General features: G+C 38.9%; 1 protein-coding gene across 4 annotated transcripts in view; it reads left to right on the top strand.

Annotated features, from left to right (window-relative positions):
- LOC134392860 (uncharacterized oxidoreductase ZK1290.5-like) overlaps positions 1-20520 on the top strand; it is a 75301-nt gene that overhangs the window by 5793 nt on the left and 48988 nt on the right. For all 4 annotated transcript variants that reach the window (XM_063117598.1, XM_063117573.1, XM_063117589.1 and 1 more), the window contains exon 2: positions 16311-16559. In XM_063117598.1, the coding sequence (XP_062973668.1) occupies positions 16311-16559 (249 nt within the window). The remainder of the gene's footprint in view (positions 1-16310; positions 16560-20520) is intronic.

Genomic DNA, 20520 nt, shown 5'->3' with positions numbered 1-20520 from the left:
CAAAAAACAAAATCTAGTTTTTCTCCACTTATGTTTTCCAAGTAACCACTGAGTTTTTCCTATGGATGGTGACAGTTCTGAATAATGGCTGCATTTTATATTTTCAAAAATGGGGGATTAACCATTGTTTGTTTCTTCATCCCAGCAGCCCTAAGGATCGTCCTAGATTAAGATGACCATATGGAAAGGAGGGCAGGGCTCCTGTATCTTAACAGTTGTATAGAAAAGGGAATTTCAGCAGATGTCACTTGTATGCATGCAGCACTTGGTGAATTTCCCTCTTCATCAGAACAGTTAAAGCTGCAGGAGCCCTGGCCTCTTGACCAGATCCAAAATAAGTGGAGATAGCACTTGGGAATGTGTTTCAAGATATTTGATTCTGAAAATGAACCTCATGAAATAAGTTGAAGAACAGTTCTAACAATCATGTCTCACTTGATGAGAGAGATCTGTAGCTAATTTTGCATCTAAAATTGAAAGCAGTGTGGTGTAGTGGTTAGAATGTTAGACTCTAACTTGGGAGATCTGGGTTCTAGTCCCCACTTGGCCATGAAGCTCACTGTGGGACTTTGGGCCAGTCACTGACTCTCAACCTAACCTTCCTCACAGGGTTGTTTTGAGAATGAAATGCAGAGGAGGAGTATGAAGAACATGTATGCCACTTTGGGTTCCTTGCAAGAGGAAAAGAGGCCGGATATAAATTTAATAAAAATACATGAATAAATAGAATTAATATATTAACTTACGTAATCAATGCATTCGGCTCCCCTACATTTGCCATGATGACAGTGTATCAGATGAGAAAGCTTTGTTAGAGATTTGTGACTTAGCATAGTTTTGTGAAAAGCATCTAGATAAGATGGAATAAATTCAGGAGATTTTACAATATAAGAAACAGATGGCCATGTACTTTTGGCTGGTTCCTTTCTAGCACCAAGGGTTTGTGGTAAGCTGAGCAATTCACTCAATTGTAGCTTATATTTTGTGCATACATTTAAAAGTAATAATAATGGAAAATAAAAGTTCCAATCCTAGCTGATTAATTGTTGTAAACTGCCCAGAGATCTTCGGCTGGGGGGCGGTATATAAATGTAATAAAATAAATAAATAAATAAATAAAATAATATCTTTAGCTGTATGATAAGCAAATGCAGGCACAAATCATTTCAGCTACTGTGATTCCTAGCAGAGTTAAAATGTTATGGAAGAAAACTCAAGTTTCCAAATTAATTTTACTCTTGGGGTTTTTTATTTTAAAATCTGCTTTAAAATGTATTTAATTTCAAAAAGCTTGTTTTACTTTTATAAAAATAATGTAGTATTTTTGATAAATAGAAAGTATTCCTGACTTAAATTGGAAATAAAACTAAGTACTGTGAGCTCACCCAAAAGGGCTTGTGTCCAATGTCCCACAAAACTACAATTGTAACTATTCTACACCTACCAAGATTCCTGGAACTTAAGGCTGTTCCCTTAGAAATTTGCTATAGTTGTTGGATGGTTTCTTCTGTAAAGTAAATTTCTTCATAGCTACTGAGAGATGGAAGTATTTGTGATGCTGTCTCATTCCATTGTCAGATTATCCCTTTCTAAGACAACAGAGAGAGAGAGGAGCATTTCAGATATGTGTGTTGACATTCCTGTATCCCTTCCAGTTCCTTTCTTCTGCCTATGCTCGAAATCAAATTTGCTTGTGTAACTTTCCAGTTTTATGCAAATTGTGTTACTCCGGAAAAAAAAGTGGGTCGGAGCTTTTGATTTGAAATTGGAGCATGTTTCCCTTTCTATGAAAGTGAGCTGTAATGAAAGTATTTCATTATACAGGGTAAAGTGGAAATAATCCATTAACATAAGTAACACACAGGTTTTGAACATAACTTTTAAGTTTCAATCTATGGTGTTTATGCCATCAAAGCCATTTAGGGCACAAACCTATGGGTTGCGCCCCTGATAGACCGAGGACTCTGAACTATCCTATGCCCTGGCAGAAAGAGCCAGGCAGGGCAAACGAAGGATAGAGGCAATTTTGTCTCTGTTCCTCCATTTAAAATGCAGAAAGCAGCTGGATGGCCTTCTGAGTCTGTCAAGCTGACTTACCTTTTGGTGGGTGGGGAGGAGACTGCAGAGACCATAGGATATTGCATATCATGGCCTCTCCCCTCCTTTCCCCACCCACAGCACACAGTCTTTTCTCCCTCTGTGGCTTCTTGGTGGCTGGGAGTAGCAGGGAGAGAAGATCTATGATCAGATCCTCCTCCATGTTCATAGCTCTGTCTACCACAAGATGTGTTGACCACCAATTTGGATGGTTTAAAAAGGAGTTGGATAAATTCCTACGGCTGGAGGAGAAGGCTATCAGTGGCTAGTAGTCTTGATGGTGAAGTGCAACCTCCAGTATCAGAGGCAGTATCCCTGTATACGCCAGTTGTTGAGGAACATGGGTGGGAGGGTGCTGTTGCACCATGTCCTGCTTTGTTGGTTCCTGGTAGACAACTGTTTTGGCACTGTGTGAACAAAGTGCTGGACTAGATGGACCCTTGGTCTGATCCAGCATAGCTCTTGTTATGCTCTTATGTTCAGGTATAGAAGAAGTGAACCTCAGCTTCCAATGGCATCCCAGACGCTGTCCAGGAGCCATAGAAATGCTCTCTTAAAGATCCTAGGACTAGTACACATGGCTTCTTTCTTTCTACTATATGATGAGGCACTAGTTTTGAGGCTACATTTTGTACTTTTTTTCTCAAAGCTTGTTTTGTTTCTTTTTAGTTCTCAAATGCAAGTGGGGTTCTTTTTTAAAAAATTGGGAAACATGCATTTTTTAAGGTGTGCATTTTCACAATTTTGAAAAATATGCACTCCTGCTCAGGACCTGTTTGCATAACTTATGAATAGGAACAAAATTCTCATATAGCCATATCCATAGTTTTGGTCTAAGAATGATTGAAATAAGTGTTTGTTCCTTGTATACGGCTTCAACACAGTGCATCACGTTGAACTGAAAATGGCTTTGTAGAAAACCCATTCTTTTACAAATTACTGATATACAAAGTGCCATATCAGTCTATTTTAACTTGCAGTTAATGTTCTTAAACTTTATGATTTCGTTTGTGTCTCTTTTCCATCCCCCACCCAACCAATACCACAGTGTTTCTTTTCACCTCTTGCATGCCACATTTGTCACTTGGGGCTTTTCTTTCTTAGCCTGAGGCCCTATGCAAAATCTGGAAGAGCTGAATGGTTGCATCACGTGAGACCACAACTTGGGTTGCAGCCATTGTGCCTTCAGCTGAGTAAGGGGGAGAATGCTGATTTTGTGCTTCCATTGGGTTTCTTGGTGTGTGTTGTCAACAGAGATAACTACATAGAGTACTGGATTACCACCCTCACCCCCTGGTGAATAATGCATATAAGAAAGGTGGATTAACCGGTTGTGTACCATTAAAAAAAACAGAACAATAATTAGTGTCTTACTTAGTTTTTCTTTGTCAATTTAAAGGAGGAAAATTGATACTACCACTTAATAAAATGCCTTGTATTCGTGTAATGGCAACTTTTGAACTTCATATGTAGTCTACCTTGACTTTTACTCTTGAGGACCAAAAGATAAATATGCTAAATGACACAAGTGTCATGCCTCTTTTCCTGCTCTTATACCACAATCCTAAGCGTGTTGACTCAGAAATAAGTGCCACTGAGTTCAGTGGGGCTTGCTCCCAGATAAATACACATAAGATCACAGCCTTATTGCACCACAGTAAATCCTTTAGATTTCCATATATGCCATGATACTTTTATCTACAACAATGCTAAGTTAGGGAAGGTATATTGGCCTCCATGCTGTATGAGAACAAAGCATGTCCTTCCTCCCCAACTCCATAGCTGGAGTATGAGAATCTGGTGATTTTATTTGTGCTTGGACAATTCCATTCATTAGTTACATTACAAAAGACACATACCCAAAAAACTGTAGTCCGAGCAAGAAATTGGGTACCAGCAGAAGCAACTGCAGCTCCCACTTCAGTTGTAGCTGTGAGTGCATCCTTTGACTTCATCCCGTATAAGTCACTGACCTGATTCTCACAAAGAAAACAGGTTGGCTGTGGTGTGTGCCAGGCAAGTTTTGAATATTCAGCCCTTGGCTTGTGTTATCTGAACCTGGGGACCATTGGTTGTGTGAGAGTTAAACAAACCTCACATAAACCACAGTCAATTGTTGGGTTATGTGAGGGTTGTTTATCTTTTGCATAACCCACGGTCCCTGGATTCAGACAACATGACAAACTGCAGCTGGGGCTTAAACATTTAAAAAGGCCACCCGCATGTGTGATCTAGCGCATTGATTGCCATTCACTCTTCTGGTGAAAAAGAAAAGTGCTACGTTTAGAAACAGTGTCATAGTGGGGGATAAAACCTTTTCTCTAGTGCTGTAACTTCTGCTGAATGGGACTCTGTGTCGTAAGGTTTGTTGTGATGCCTGAACCTGGTGAGTTACAAACCACCTGACAATCATAGACTAAGCCATGGTTTGTGGGGCAGTTTGTAAACCCACCTGCTGTGCACCTTCACCAGGTTCGGACAACACAACAAACCATACCTGACGAGGGTAATTATTGTAATAATGCAGTGTGCGCCCAGCATGGGTGAGGTGAGAAAATAAGCTATGATGGGTTATTTTCTTTCCACAGTCATGTGAACCCAGTCAGTTCCTGGAATGTAATGGCTGCACTTGGATGTAACAATAATTGTTACAGGTACAAACTGCAGGAAACTGTTTACATGCTCCTTCTCCAGTGCAGTACAAGAAGGAGATCCAAAATTTTCACTTATATTTTTAATTAACCACAGCTTGTCGTGAAGTATAAGCTAGGGGAAACTGAGGTTAGGCTTAACTATGATCTGTTGAAACAAGCCAGCTTCAAACCATGGGTTATGGAGCTGGCTTGTTTCAACAAATCATAGTTAAGGTTAACCACAGTTTAGGGTTCAGATGTAATGCTAAACAGCGAATTAAAAACAGCAGCGAATCAAAAACAGCAGCAGAAGCTTCTGATCTCATAATGCCCATGCCACAGGAGGAGAGGGGAGGGGGAATATGCAAGCCCAAAGCTCACTGTGCTTTATTCCCGTATTCCTATAGTTTTTCGTTATGTCTGAATGCAGACAATATGTCTCAGTATGACTGAATATCTACAATATATAGATATTCATTCCCACCCTACCCATAAAGATAGGCATATAATGTCATGCCAATTACAGTTTGATCCATTTTCTCATGCTAAACTGACTATATAGGGAAATCCAGAATTAAAAATAGGAAAGAAAATGTTTTTGAGGTGGACTTGAACAGATAGTATGATTTTTACCCTGGATCTATTACTGGGTGCAGATGATGAGTTTTTGTTATTTTCAGCTTTGCGTGATAAATTTAAATTACCTGCCACAGTTGAATGGCAGTATTTGCAACTGCAACACTTGTTAGAATCTAGATTTGGGCCTGCAGCTTTTACTGCTTCAGAATCTCCTTTGCTATTGGAAGCACATATTGAGGCTGACCAGGTAAATCGACCCATGATTCATGTTTTTAAATACTTATCAGTGAATAAATACAATACAAGACGGCTTCAGCAGGAATGGAATAGGGAATTGGAACGTCCTATTTTATTGAATCAATGGACCATTGTTTTGGCATCGGTAGCTGATATGTCAGTGGATCTCCAGTTACATCTTATCCAGCAAAAATTATTGTTTCAATTATATTGGATGCCACAGCATCTGTTTAATAAAGATTTGTTCAAATCGACCAAAGTGTCATACAGCTAATGCTTCTTTTGTTCATATGCTCTGAAAATGTCCAATAGTCGCCGTCTTTTGGGAAGAAATTATCAGACGCATAAATTTTGTATTAGAAAGCTCTTTAATATTTTCGGATGTACATGTCATCTTGAACTACATACCGGCTTCTTGGAAAATAACACACTCAACGTAAATGGATTTTTCGCGCCCTTTTGACTTCCAAAATAATTATTCTACAACATTGGAAAGATAAAACCACACTCCCTATAACGCAATGGATTGAAGACTTTACAACATTAGCAACATTTGAAAGAGTGGCATACTTACGAATGGATTGCTACTCAGACTTTTGGTCTGCTTTCATGGACATTTATGTGTAATCTATGCTACTTTTCCTTCTTTCTTTCTTTTCATTTAGAAATTGTGATAATTTGAAACAGGCTTTTGAAGCATGTCTATTTTTTATTTTCGTTTTATTTTCTTTTAGGTTTTTTATTTTGTTTAAAAATTCACAGTAAAAATTGATTTTAAAAAGGGAGGCATATAGCTAGTTAAATCGCTTGTGGCGGTTTTTCTAGATGGACATGATGGGCTCTGCCAAGTCATGCTGACTTTTACTTGTTCAGAAATTTCCTGACTATTGAATTTGTTTTAAGTATGACTGCTTTCTGGATGTTGGTGTGGATGTATTTTGGTAGGCCCAGTTTCTGAAGGGTTTCTGTATAGTTTTTTTATGTGATGCCAGTGACGGAATAATTGTGACCTTTTCCTGTTGCCGCCGCCTCCTCCTCCTCCTTCTTCTTCTTCTTCTTCTTCTTCTTCTTCTTCTTCTTCTTCTTCTTCTTCTTCTTCTCTATCCCATGGACTTAGAGCAGCTTATAGCAGTTTTTCGAAATATTAATAGTTCTGTCCTCTAGTCTAGGGGCTCTTAATTTATAATTGAGATGATAATTGTTTATGGGTATTTTTAAAGCTTGTCTTCTTAATAGGCAGCAAAGTAATACTCTGAGTAAGTTTGCAAATGCCAGACAGGTAGACTGTAATCTGATAAATTAGTTTTGGAAATAAAAAGTAAACCTGTGTTGAAAGTAATAGTACGTTCTTTTGATCTCTCACATTTGCAAAACAGCCTCATAGAATGATAATAGGCCCTATAATGCTCTGTCAGGTTTCTCTGTAGCCCATGGTGGGAATAAAAGGAAAACTAGGGAGGCTAAGGATGCATCCAGGTATAATAAGTGCTGGAAGTTATTTCAGTTGGCTGTAACAAAAGGAGTAGAGTGGAAATCATTTAAAACTGGTTCACACCAGCAATTCTTCGTGCACTATTAACTGTTCAGATCTAGTCACAAAACATTATTCTGAGGAGAAAAGGTTTAGTGAACCCTGGAAATTGGATTTGATTTATGCTAGAAAATCTGCCTTTTCACTGCTTGAGATTTTCTATGGAAGAAAGCCACAGTCTTTTACCAAATGGTTTCTAAGGAAACATCTTATAGCTGAGCATCTGAAAACAATTTGGTTGTTAATGAGAAAAAGTTCTCACAACTGTGGGAAAGTGTTGAGTGAAAGAAAAGGCTTCAAGATTTTGGCACTTTCTCCATGAAGACGTTTTAAATAAAAGTGTGCTGCTGCTGTAGCACAGCTTATGAAATTTCCTACATGGAGTGGGCTTTCATCACTTGCCTTTCAAGGGTCCCTGCTCTGGTTTCACATCTCCTCCTCCTTCCTGTAGATAAACACTTTAAAGAGACTGTGAACTACGGAGAGGAAAAAGGCATTTTAAAAAAAAATAAGTTAGATACTTGAAAATTGCCAGTGTAAAGGGCAGATCATGCAGCACATTTTGAAACTCCCAGTGAATAGTTTAGTGGGTAATGCAGTGTGCTGTTATCAGGATCAGAGAAGTCTTGACCCAGCAGCCTCCTGTTCTGCAAAGGGTTGTATCTTGGCTTGAGCCAAGAAAACAAATTTATCCTCCCTTTTTCCACCCTGCAGACATCCCACTTGTTTCCCCTGACCTGGCGGTAACAGTTTCCAGTTCTTTGTCTGGGCAACTTTTCCCTAGATTGACCCTCCCATATTACATTTAGGTGAGCCTGCTTCCTGGGATCTGCCTAGCAGTAGATCTGTTCTAGTGTTGCATCCCAAATCTGGTCTCACTCTGGCTAGGACATGCTCACCTGCTGACTGTCCAGGCCTGGCACTCTTGGCAAAACTGGTAATGCATGAGAGCGTTTTCCCTGTGGTGTTGTGTAGCTATGGGGGATGATTCCTGTAGCTGCAACTCAAACCTATTCTTAGAATTACTGTAGTGGGATATTGGGAAGCCTCTTGAGCGACAGACAGAAAAGGAAGGATAACAGACAAATAAAGTGATGTGTAGGATAGTGTGCAAGTCTCCGGACAAATCCGTCCATTGAAGAAAACACACTCTGAAGTGAATTTGGTGTGAAAAATATACTGGAATGCCCTATTTTCAACTACATAATTGTACATTAACTACAGCTGAGGTATTACTTCAGCCTGTTTTTGGTAGACGCGAATGTTGATAGTTCTGAATCCTTACGGATTCCCCAGTACTTTTTCTCCCTTCCTTTCCCCCCTCATTTTCCTGTTATTCCTATGTTTGTAAAAGTCTAAAGTGGGAGGGGGGAATGAAAATGTCAAAAGTTAAGGATGGCTTGGAGAAGCGATGCCTGAAATATTTTGTCATATTTTATCCTTGGAGAAGCACAACCTTGTACTGCTGCATCAATAGCTGCAATGACAGCCAGAGATTACACTGAGCTACATATTTCCAGGCTTGAAATGCTTGCCTCAAATGTAGTCAAGCAGGGATACTGAATGTCAAATAAATTAGCATGCCATGCAGAGCTTGAAGGACAGCCACTCTTGCCTCGTCCATCAGCCAAAGAGTCAAGGGCCACAAGAAGGCTGCAGTCCCTCCCTTCCAGGAAGAAAGTTACAGAATGGGGAGACCATACATCAGGCAGAGCAGGAACACTTGCAGGGAGTGTGCTTCTCCCTTCCCTGCTAGAAAAGGAAATTTTTCCATTAAACTTTGTAACTTATTTATTTATTGCATTTTTGTATCGCCCAATAGCCGAAGGTCTCTTAGGACAAGTGTCTGGGTTTGCTTTTTTCCTCCCCCCTCCCATTCCCTTTTCCTTTTATGTCTCATCTTATAGACTGTAAGCCTGAAAGCAGGGGACTTCCTTTATAGATCAGTGTAAGCCACTTTTTCATTTCAGGAGTAAGGTAAAATGCTGTAAATACATAAGTTGCAAATTTGTTTTCCACTTTATGGCTAAGTCCTGCGAAGTCTTTGCTCACTTTAACTAGGGCTGTATACTCAAGATCCCATAGTCTTTACTCAAGATTAATGGATCCCGGATAACTAGCTATAGGCTTCCTTAGCACACATCCTGTTTTTATGGAAGCAAACAAATTTCGGAGGATATAGATAAATCTTGTAAATACTTAGGCTGTGATTCTGAATTGCACTGTAGGAAATTCAACAGTTAACAGTTTAAGCTTTTTAGGCAGGAAATTAATTCTGATGGCTGAAAAACAGAGTAATAGGATATTCGCTGCAGAGGCCAAGTACATGAATAAGAGATTACAGAGCTCTGAAAAACTTAAATAACAGCCACTTTGGTTTATATACTGTGGTGATGTAGATAGCTAACTATAAATAAGATTTGATACCGTATGTTTTATTATTTATCATCACTGTAGCTTTTGTTCAGTGTTCAAAGTGCTCCATAGATTTTTCTTCTCCTCATGAAACTGGTTTGGTTTTTCATCCAGAACTAGACACAACCCAAAAAGCGTGCAGCCAGATTTTGTAGAAAAGGTGAAAAGTGTGAGAGTCTACCTTCTTGCACAAATTACTGTAGTTATATTTAGTTTGATAATCATCTGTTGAAAAGGGGAAGGAGAATAAATTTTAGCCCATAATACATATGCACATTAGCAAGAATGATAGTACAACCCTATGCAGTCTACTCAAAAGTTAGCCGCATTGAGTTCAATTGCACTTAATAAGTGTACATAGGGTTACAGCATTAGTATAAATCTTTAAAATGCGCTTTTGCTCAAAGAAACCACTTTAAGATGTAAGAAGTAAAGGACTCCAGAAGTCAAGCTGTGTTCTGACCCCCAGAAGGTTACAGCTGATCCCTGAGATGGTATCCTGCTCTGCTTTTTTTGGTCATTGCAGCAACTTCTAAATTAAGGTTTGGTGGCAATTGTGCAGTTTTCCAGTCAGTTTCCGTCAGCTAGGATGTTAATTGTGAATTTGGAAGGGAGGTGAAGGGGAAATCAAGAGTGTGTGTGGTTGCTTGGCAACCACTCAGTCCTCCCCTATTGCTTCCAGGTTTAACAAGAAGCACTGTGATTGAATGCATGGCACTCAAGGAACCACATGCTTTACTTCCACCTGTCATATTTAATTTCCGCCTCTCCTTACTGCGTGGTTTTCAAACGGAAAACCCCAAATAGGGTTGACTTTATCTTGCTTTTTCATTCAGTGTTACTGCAGTATACCTATGATATGTGGCTATCTTTGCATTTGTTATTTGTACACCTTTAAGCATACATAACACGCTACAGGGGCAATCCTGTAACGCCCATCTGGGAATATGTCCCACGGAACCCAATGGGAGTTTCTTCTGAATAGACATGTATAGGATTGTACTTTAAAAGGCCAGTAACAGTAACAAGCAAATGGCCCAGATTGTTGGTGTGTTTTTCTTAAGTAGAAGTTCTGTGTGCTCTAAATTTCCTTTACGGGAATCTATTATGCATGAAAAGGGTCTAAGTCTATTTGCAAGACCTCTGAATGAACTCCATTCATTCGGAGTGCTTGGAAATGGCCATTCAGTCACAAAAGACACACAATAGTTACAACCTAATTTCCTTGGCGCCAGCTTATTAAAAGGGAAGAGTTTGTTATGAAAAAAATGTGTTGTAGTTTTCCTATGGTAGTTATATAATTCTTCATTCCTTTAGTATCTCCATGGTGTAATTATGTAAACACATTTGTTTTCTCATATGTCTATAGCATGTTCGTTCTAGATAATTCCTGACTTTCTAGATAACAACATGGGACTTTTTGTAGAATGTACATTGGATACAAACACATTGTGTTAATTTTAACATCGAATGTATCTTCTCAGTGTTGAATTTGCCAGCTTCTTTGTTTTCTTTTCATTTATATATTTGCACAAGAAGTCTTAAGTTTTGCCCTTAGTATTAATAGGATCATTTTATTATATTCTCTATTACCTTTTTTTAAGTGTACTTTTGTATAATCTTTCAGCAAAACCTTTATGAGCTTAAGACTTCTTGTGCAAATATATAATTGTTTAGAATGGGACATATCAATTGCTTAAGTATTTGAACAAGGCCTAGGACAGTGGTGCCTGGATTGCAGGAAGATGTGCGTACTTGAAGAAATATTTAGTGTTGAGGCTTTCTATGTCGGAAACACCATTGATCCAGTTGGGGAGCTCTTGTGCTAGCAAAGCCTTCTTTGTTAACTTCAGGGTTGAGGGCAGAGTCCTGGTGTTGTGGTTACTTCATGCAATAGAACACAGAGGTGGATAGTCTGGTCAGGCAATATAGGTTTAGGCAGCATAAAAATAATTACGGGTGTTGAATTAGAAGAAAACACTTCTATCATACTCTAGGGGCCTATTATAAATCAGATACCAGAGACTATATGGAAATAGTGACATACATGTTAATTGCATTGTGAATTTCACTGGCAAAATTCTGGCAAACAGTTCCATTGATTAGTTGATCAACGGAAAATGGAGATAAAGGCTATCATGATTTTGAATAAAATTGTTTACTATAAGCTGCTATGGAATGGACAGATGAACTCAGCACAAATCTTACAGCAAAACCTTTATGAACTATTGAAATGGATACAGATCTGATGAATTAGTGACTTCACCTATCCCAAATATGAGATAAGCTCTATGTAATGAATTCGAGTTAGTGTCCTGTATTAGAAAATAAAAAAGGGAATGCATCCGAAAACTATATAGTAGAGGATAATAAGAAAAAGATTTAAACCAAAAAATAACACCAAGTTTACTTCGTATTGGAGACAGAGTCTATCATGCGGTCAGACTGATGGCTCATTTGACCCAGTACAATATCTTCAACATTGGCCATTGCTAGTTATTGGAAAGGAAAAGACACATTGCAAGGCAACTGAAGGTTGTCTTTGCAGGCACAATGTCTAGTGTGGGGGAAGGCAACCTATTGCCTAACAGATGTTTTGGATTATAACTCCCATCAGCCCCAGCCAGCATGGAAAAGGTCAGGGATTATGGAAATTCTAGTGCAAACATCTGGAGGGCACTGGCTTGCCTACCTCTGGGCTTGTAGCTTGCATCTTTCATTATTCTTTAAATGAAAAATACTGAGATCTCTAGATGATGAATTCTGCATTCTCTATTAAATTCTGTGCTGGAATAGAATAAGAAAAAATAAGAAGGAAAAAAGAGGAGACTGAGATGAGGGAAAGAGTAAAGGAAGCTTTCACACAATATTTTTTTTTAAAAAAACTAATCTCATACATCTAACGTCACCATGAAAAGTTCATTTTTACGCACTGATAAAAAAAAATTAGCTCTTATCTCTCCAACAGTAAACTGCATATTCACATATGGATAACTGAGAAACAACTTCTAACTATTGTTCTAGTTTTAAAGTTGAGTTTTTACATATTGAATCCATGCTACCTCTTCCCTTATTCCCTATTGTTCTTGCTATAAACAAAGTTATAAATATAAACAAAGTTATGTACATTCTAATTTTTTTGTTGTAATTGAGTTATTCTATAATGTATCAATAGTGCAAAATTTTATGTAAAATCTAAACTTTTTTAATGTAATATTTTAGACTTTTTGAACAAACGTTTTAAATACAAATTGGAGCTGCATCTTTGCTTTGTTCTTTGTCCTAAAAGATCACATATAATACTTTTAAAAAGTTGTGATTGAGAATGAAAATCTATAGCCTTATTGTATACAAAATATAATGGATTGGACAGCGGGATAAGATTCTTGAATTAAAAATGACTGATGAAATGCAGCAATTTTTCTCTCAGATTTCCTTGTACTGATTTTGTAACTAGCTTTCATTTCCAGTGTTTGATTTATGATGGTGTTTTCTATTCACATTTCCTTTTCTTTGTATTGACTAGGTCTCATAGTTTGTTAGGCTTCTCTCATCCATTTGCAGGAATAATAACCACGATGGAAATATTTGCATCAGTGGGTAGGTGCTATATAGTAAAGATAGAATTTGTGGCAAAATGGATGTGTGTTGCTACACTATATATCAACAATATAACAAGAGAACGACAAAAGAATTAAGTAATGAAAAATGGTTCTCCTTCCTTTTATTGAGCCATGGTGAGAAGGATAATCCGGTGGGTAATGTAAGGAGAGATGCTGGCCCTACCCATGAACAAATAATATTTACGAATATGAAAAATAGTGTAGATCACGTTTGATAAATCTGATGTTCTTTTCTAAGGAACTGGCTTTCTAGACAAAGGAAATTGAATACATAAAAATCAATTTAGATTTTTGCAAAGCATTTGATGTAAAGCCACGTAAGTTGGTGTTTAACGGAAATGGATGCATATCAGCACACTTGATTTAAGATGTCTAAGAGCTTTTCTACCCAAGGCTGTTAATTGGCTACATCTGCTTTCGGTTTTGTCGCAGAATTGAGATCCAGGGTCTACACAAAGAGTGTTGCCTTTCCTGCTTTTCAATTACATAACTTCTAGGCAGAACTATGATATAGCAAAATAGCACAAATACACAAGTGGCAATAGCCTTTTCTTTCGCTTCCACAATTAAATGCTGCATTTTCCCAGCTCTAAAAAACACACCAAAAGTGCTTTTTAGACACATGTGCAAAACTGGAGGTCATGACATCATCTAAGGAACCTGTAAACAACTGTGAATATGGAATAACAAGTGCACAATAAATGATTCGTGTAGAACAGCCACAAGACAGTGGCTAAAAGGAAGAAAACAGTCTCTCTCTGTCTCTCTGTCTCTGTCTCTGTCTCTCTCTCTCTCACACACACACACACACACACCACACATGTGTAGACTTTCTAGCTGAGTTGAGAACTATAGGTCAACCTTATCCCCCTACCCCTCTGTCCTGTATCTTATTTTGTAGCCTGTAGGAGGAAAGTAGGAGTGAATTAATGAAAATTACAGATGACGCCAAACTTGAAGGCATTGTTAGTACTGTGAAGGGTCAGGAAACTGTTCAATTCATTCTGTATAATCTCAGGAATTGGGTTAATACAATGAAATCTAATAGTATAAGCTTATGCTTCTGAGAATATTCCCCCTCAGGGCTAGTTCATGCTGCACAAAATATCTACGTGATCATCATCATCATCATCATTAATGCATTTGTATACCACCCCATAGCTGAAGCTCTCTGGGTGGTTCACATGGTATATGATTAGAGGGAAAGAGCTGTCTGAACTGGGTGGTGCGCATGGTGAATCAACAACCAAAAGGCTTGTGGATGCTGGGAAGAGTGCAAAAGCATGCACAGTGCCCAAAGCATGCACAACAGAGTGAGAAAGCATGCACGGTGCGTGATCCTTTTCTATCTCTGCTCCCTATGGTCATACATGATTGAACAGAGAAAAACAGAAGTTCGTATCTCCATCTTACCATGTATAGATACTTAGAAGCTCCACCAAACTGGGTTTGGTGACCTCAGAAACTCAACGTAAAACTGATTAAAAGCTGAAAGATGAGCATGTGCTTCCCTAAGAGCTGAGATGTTGTGCTGGTAGAAAAATGGGCTGTTGGCAGGAAAAAACAGCTACAAGGAATGTAGAAGATAACCACAGCCCCCTTCTCTGAGGGGCACGCGTTCTTTATCTTCCAGTCCTCCTGGTAATTGCTTTTCCGGCTAAACCATTTCCTCTCCTGTTGGCATACATATACATACTGTACTGGATTTGAATGTCCAGTGACTGCTAGGGTGATACAAATATTTAGCATTTTACAAATATGTGTTTCAGCTGTCTGGAATTTAATTCCCTTATTCAGAACCCATGAATGATTCTGGGGTTGTGAGTAATTTTTTCTTGTCATTAAGAGTCAGTATATTGTATGTATCTCACAATTTTATATTTTTAAAGGACAAGTTTCTAGCTCTTTTGGTTGCAGAATAGAGGTTCAACATGTCTCTGTGCTTTTCAGTTTCGTGTTTTTCCTTCCTTGCTAAAACTTTTCAACTCTTTGAAAAGCTGAATAATAAAAGTTGCATAACTTTTGCAGTGTGAGTCTAATGTATGTACTTCTGTTCAACTGATTACAGAACTTGAATCTTTGATATGTAGAATAAACTTTAAATACAGGACATATGTTGAATTGGTTACTATAAACTACCATACATGCTTCGTACATGTTTCTCAACACATTTCTGCAAACTCCTTCACCATTTTCGGGGATCATTTGTGTCCCTTCCAGAGCACAAATGATTGGGTGAATTTAGCCCAAACGTTGTGTGAGGGCAGCCTTCCCCAAACTAATGCCCTCCGAATGTGTTGCACTACAAATCCCATTGTACTTTGCTGGCTAAGGATGTTGTGAGTTGTAGCCCAACACATCTGGGGGTGGGCACCAGGTTGGGGAAGGTTGAGCTAGGTGAAGAGTTTGCCACTGAGACCCTTAATCTGCCAGACGACAGGCTGCTGTCCAGTAGGGCTAGTCCAGACTAGCATAACTAGCATTATGTGTTATTCACTTGTTTTGTGAACTGTCCAGAGATCCTTAGCTGTTGGGTGGAATAGAAATGTAATAAATAACATAAGTTTTTTTTTTAACCAAATACCAAAAGGAGCCAAACACGGGCGAGATTTTGATCATTTAGTGGACTGCATGTGGTCAAGAGGGCAGGGCTGCTGCAGCTTTAACTGTTGTGATGAAGAGGGAATTTCACCAGGTGCTGCATGCATACAAATGACACCGGCTGAAATTCCCTGTTCAATACAACTCTTACACAGGAGCCCTGTCCTCCTTTCCATAAGGTATCCCTGGGGATCAAACAGAGACCAGATTAGAACTAGCAATGAGGCAAGTGATGCGCATTTTGATGACCATCATTCTACATAACAAAAAATGAACAATCTAAAATAGTTTTTTTCTCCCAAAGGATCCTGGAAACTGTAGTTAAAAGGCTAAGGATCTTTAACAGAGAAAAATCTGTGTCCTTAAAAAGCTGCAATTTGCAAAATGCCAGGTGAAACAGTTTTAAACCCCTTTGGTTTAGGCATGCCCCCAAATAACGGAATGTAGGTTTTTATCCCTAGTCAATAATTTCGCTCCATCTATTTCGTTTCATTTTTATTTCACTTGCTATATGTTGCTGCAGTCCTATGTAAAACATGTGCATAAAACAGCATATTCAAAAAATAATGAAAATTTTGCCTTCTCTGTTTCAAGGAACATCCCATCAAGGTGGCTACTCCCATGATGCTGTGATGTATGCACTTCAAAAATGTGGCATTCGTCATATTGACACAGCTAAGAGATATGGCTGTGAATCATACCTGCAGAAGGCTATCGAGAATTGTGGTGTAAAGCGGGAGGATCTCTGGATAACTACCAAACTCTGGCATACAGACTATGGCTACGAGAACACTAAACAAGCCTGTTTAGAGTCCTGCAAGAGACTTGGCGTGGAGTATCTAGGTATGGTGCTTTGTCTGATTGTCTTAGCAAATCTGGGTGTATATTCGGTATATTCCCCTACTTGCATCACCTGCTCAGCTGATGTACTTGTTGGGCCGCTGCTTTTACCAGATGTTGTTTCTTATAATAATCAGGCTTTCTGACATCAAGATGATTTCTATAGGTCAGGCCAGGTGTAATGAGGCTGATTCTTAACCATGATAAAGAGCTGTGGAATCATGGACACTCCTCACAGTCTCTTCCTAAAATGAATTCTCAGTGGCCCTGTTCAGAAGACATCTTAAACCATTGCTTTAACCACGGTACCTAAGGCTTTTTGGCTTAAGCACTGTGGTTAAAGCTGTGGTTTAAGGTGTCTTCTGAACAGGGCCAGTGTCTGCCTTGACTGTAGTTAAAGGATATGCTAGACAAACATCAGTTACAGTTAAAGCTAACTTAGTTCCCAGGTTAACAAAGCCCCTGAAGGTGGTTAAGTAGGAAACCTACTTAGCCTCAACCGTTTCAAAATCAGTGCTGCAGGTAAGGCAGAAGGGAAGAATTCATTGGGAGGTATGGGGTGGGTTGTGATCCTGCATCCCTTGCAAATAGAGTTTTGACTATTGGACAGTATAGAAATGTAATACTTAAGTAAATAAATAAACATACTAATGAATTGATATCTTAGACATTGGTCCTCTTAATGTCAGCATTGCTATTAATCTGAAAACTATTAGTGTGTGTCCTAGCCTTGAATCCTAACAGTTGTGCTAATATATTTGGCTGCCGTGCTGACATAACATCTGTGCGGATCTAGAATAAGTTTAGCCTTACAATCTTGTAATGACTCAGCATGAAATGTCTCATCCCATGATCCTTCCTTAAGTGTTGCAGTAGAACAGACTGCCTCCAATTTTCACTGCTTATGAAGTTATTTTTAAACTGCTTGAAAGTTCATTTTAGATGTACAAACAAGGCCACAACGGTTATCAATAGCTGCAAACAAGATATTCCTCATCCTCCTGGCAGACCAGTGGTGCTGATGGGAACTTTCTTGATCCTTCCTGACCTATTCAGGAGGTGGGAATAGATCACTATATTCCCCGTGGGAAGATTCTCTCCCTGCATTGGGAGGAGCTGCAGGAAGATATGACTTATTTAGATAGCCAGGATCATATCTTCAGCCTCTTCCTTCTAGCAAGATGCAGGAGCAGGGTTGGGACAGATGGACACATCACTCACACCTCTTCTCTTATCACTGTTTTTGGAATATCTGAACCAGCTCTGAACTAGTTTTGAGAATATCTGAATTAGTTTCCTGCTAGGCATGTTGCAATGTGAGCTGGAATGGGGTATGACTTTCTCCAACCTTATTCACTCTCTGTGGCAATACATTGCGCTATGGAATGAAATACCCCTACTGTGCTCTGCTCACCATGTTAAACATGTTTGCTAAAGGCTTGTCTTAAAAGAATGATGCAAAATTGCTGGGCTGTTGCGGTTCTTCTGTTCATTGCAGGTATAGAGTAGTTGGTTCAAGAGCTTTCTTTTGGCTATCTAAATAACTAGCTGGATTTACTTCTTCTTGCTCCCTCTTATAGTTTGTTTGCTTTTTGTGTTTTATTCATTTTACTTTCAGTTTGCTTCTTGCTGTATATTCCTGTTGCTGAAAGCTGGTGAAAGTAAGTTTGGTCCAGCAGGAATATTGTGTGTGTGTGTGTGTGTGTGTGTGTGTGTGCTTATTTATATAGATAATACATTTTCAATCCTGCAGTTCATTTGGGGCTTTTAATCATTTTAAAGAAGTCTCATCTTGGGGTCTGCTGCTCCAGAACTATTTGTTTCCAAAAATGCTTCTTCCATCTAGGCAGAAATGTTCTTGGAGCAGCTGACAAATAGAACACTAACAAGTATGTGCCTTCAGTATGCAGTGAAATGATAATTATTCATGCAATAGGAGAAGGTGTGTGAGCCTGAGGCTTGCTTCTGCAACCTGCTACCTGTATATAATCTACAGATAAAAGGAAGTACTTCTTCACACAGCATGTAGTTAAACTAAGGAATTAGCTATCGCAAGGTATAGGGCTCATCTACACCAAGCAGGGTATTCCACTATGAAAGCAGTATATAAAAGGCAGGAGCCACACTACTGCTTTATAGCAGTATTGAAGTGCACTGAGAACTATTGGGGCCTATAACACATACCATATATTGCCTTCATACCACTTTCATAGCATTATATCCTGCTCGGTGTAGATGTGTCATGGGCCCCAACTGTTGTCAGTGCACTTCAGTACCACTATAAAGCAGTAGTGTAGATCCTGCAGTGCACTTCAGTGCCTCTATAAAGCAGTAGCGTGGCTCCTGCCGTTTTCATATACCGCTTTCATAATGGAATATCCTGCTTGGTGTAGATGAGCCCATAGTAATGGCCGCCAATTTGGATGGCTTTAAAAAGGGATTGGACAAATTCCTGGAGGAGAAAGCTATCAATGGATACTAATCCTGATGGCTATATGCTACCTCCAGTATCAGAGGTAGTATGTCTACATACACCAATTGCTGGGGAGCATGGGTGGGAGAGAGCTGTTGTACTCATGCCCTACTTGTGGGTTTCCCATGGGCAGCTGGTTGGCCACTGTGTAAACAGAATGCTGGACTAGATGGACTCTTGGTCTGATCCAGCATGGCACTTCTGATGTTGTCATGTTCTTAATAACCATTCAGGTCTGGCAGCTAAAACATATTGTTTATGAGTTCCAAATCAAGTATATATGAGTTCCAAGTCAAGGATTTGGGGGAAAAGAAAAAGTCTGAACACTCTGCCCACTTCCCTCCAGGTTCAACATTTCTGTTTTTGATAATTTTCTGTTTCGTTTTTTTTAAATCTCCATTCATTTGAACTGTAAGATCCTAAGAATTTGTTCACTTACCTATTAAATATCAGGCACAATCCATCAGGGAACAATTCCAGCACCATTCCTTCAAAAATCAGTGTTTACCTCAGAAAATGGTCAGCTTTCAGTTCATCTCAATGAGTATTGAACAGGAGTCATTTTCAAATTTTTGCCCTGGAACAACAGGCTATATGCTAAGATGTTGCATCCTTAACGTTGAGCTAATTTGTGACACCTGGAGCACAGGCGTTCTCATTTCCTCCTTTCAGGTTAGAGCTTTTCTAAAGAACTGTGAGCATGTAGTTGCTTTACAGTAGTCATCTGCGAGTTTGTGTCCAACTCATAACAAATTACAGAGCCATGAGAAACTGGAAATGTGTATTAGGTTGTGGGGAGAGGGTTTTAACACTCCTTTCATTAAAAAAAAACATTTTCACTTTTTCCATATAATATTTATACTCTGGCAGTGGCATTTGTATTAAATCAATATAAAACTGCAAAAATATGAAAACTTTGGCTTTGGAGACTACATTCCTTTTGATTTGGACTCTGCACCACAAATAATATGGTTTTTCGTGAGTCTGACTTGTGGCTTGCTGAATGTATAATCTGCTTTATTCTCCTCTGTGCATATTTTGACTTGCTTTCTGGTCTTTGTTAGCAGTTTCCCCTTTATTGTATTGGGGATTCCAATGGAATTGCAAATATTAGATCCTTTTACAAGCATTCTGATGACTACTAACTGTGTAAAGTTAGCCTTGCATTTTGAATAAAGATGAGCATTTTTCTTTTAGCTCCTGGGAAACCAACTCAAAATGAATGAGACACTCAGTGGGTTGAAACTGAAGAAATGGGCGACTGACAAAAATGTATACAATACGTTAAGGTGTTTGGGGGTGCTATTTTTTTCTTTTAGTTTGTTTTTGGCTTTCCGACATAAGATTCTGATTTACCACTGTGTAACTTTGGTTTGTATTGAGCAGAAGATTCATGGCCAAAGAATGTTGGCTTCATTCTCAAGTGTTTAGGGTATAATTGTCATGCTGGTTTGAAAGATGCAGTACATCCCGCACATGAAATGGCCTTTT

The sequence above is a fragment of the Elgaria multicarinata genome, chromosome 1 (assembly GCF_023053635.1).
Source record: "Elgaria multicarinata webbii isolate HBS135686 ecotype San Diego chromosome 1, rElgMul1.1.pri, whole genome shotgun sequence".
NCBI classification, from domain to species: Eukaryota; Metazoa; Chordata; class Lepidosauria; order Squamata; family Anguidae; genus Elgaria; species Elgaria multicarinata.
This window is presented reverse-complemented; position numbering and strand designations above follow the sequence as displayed.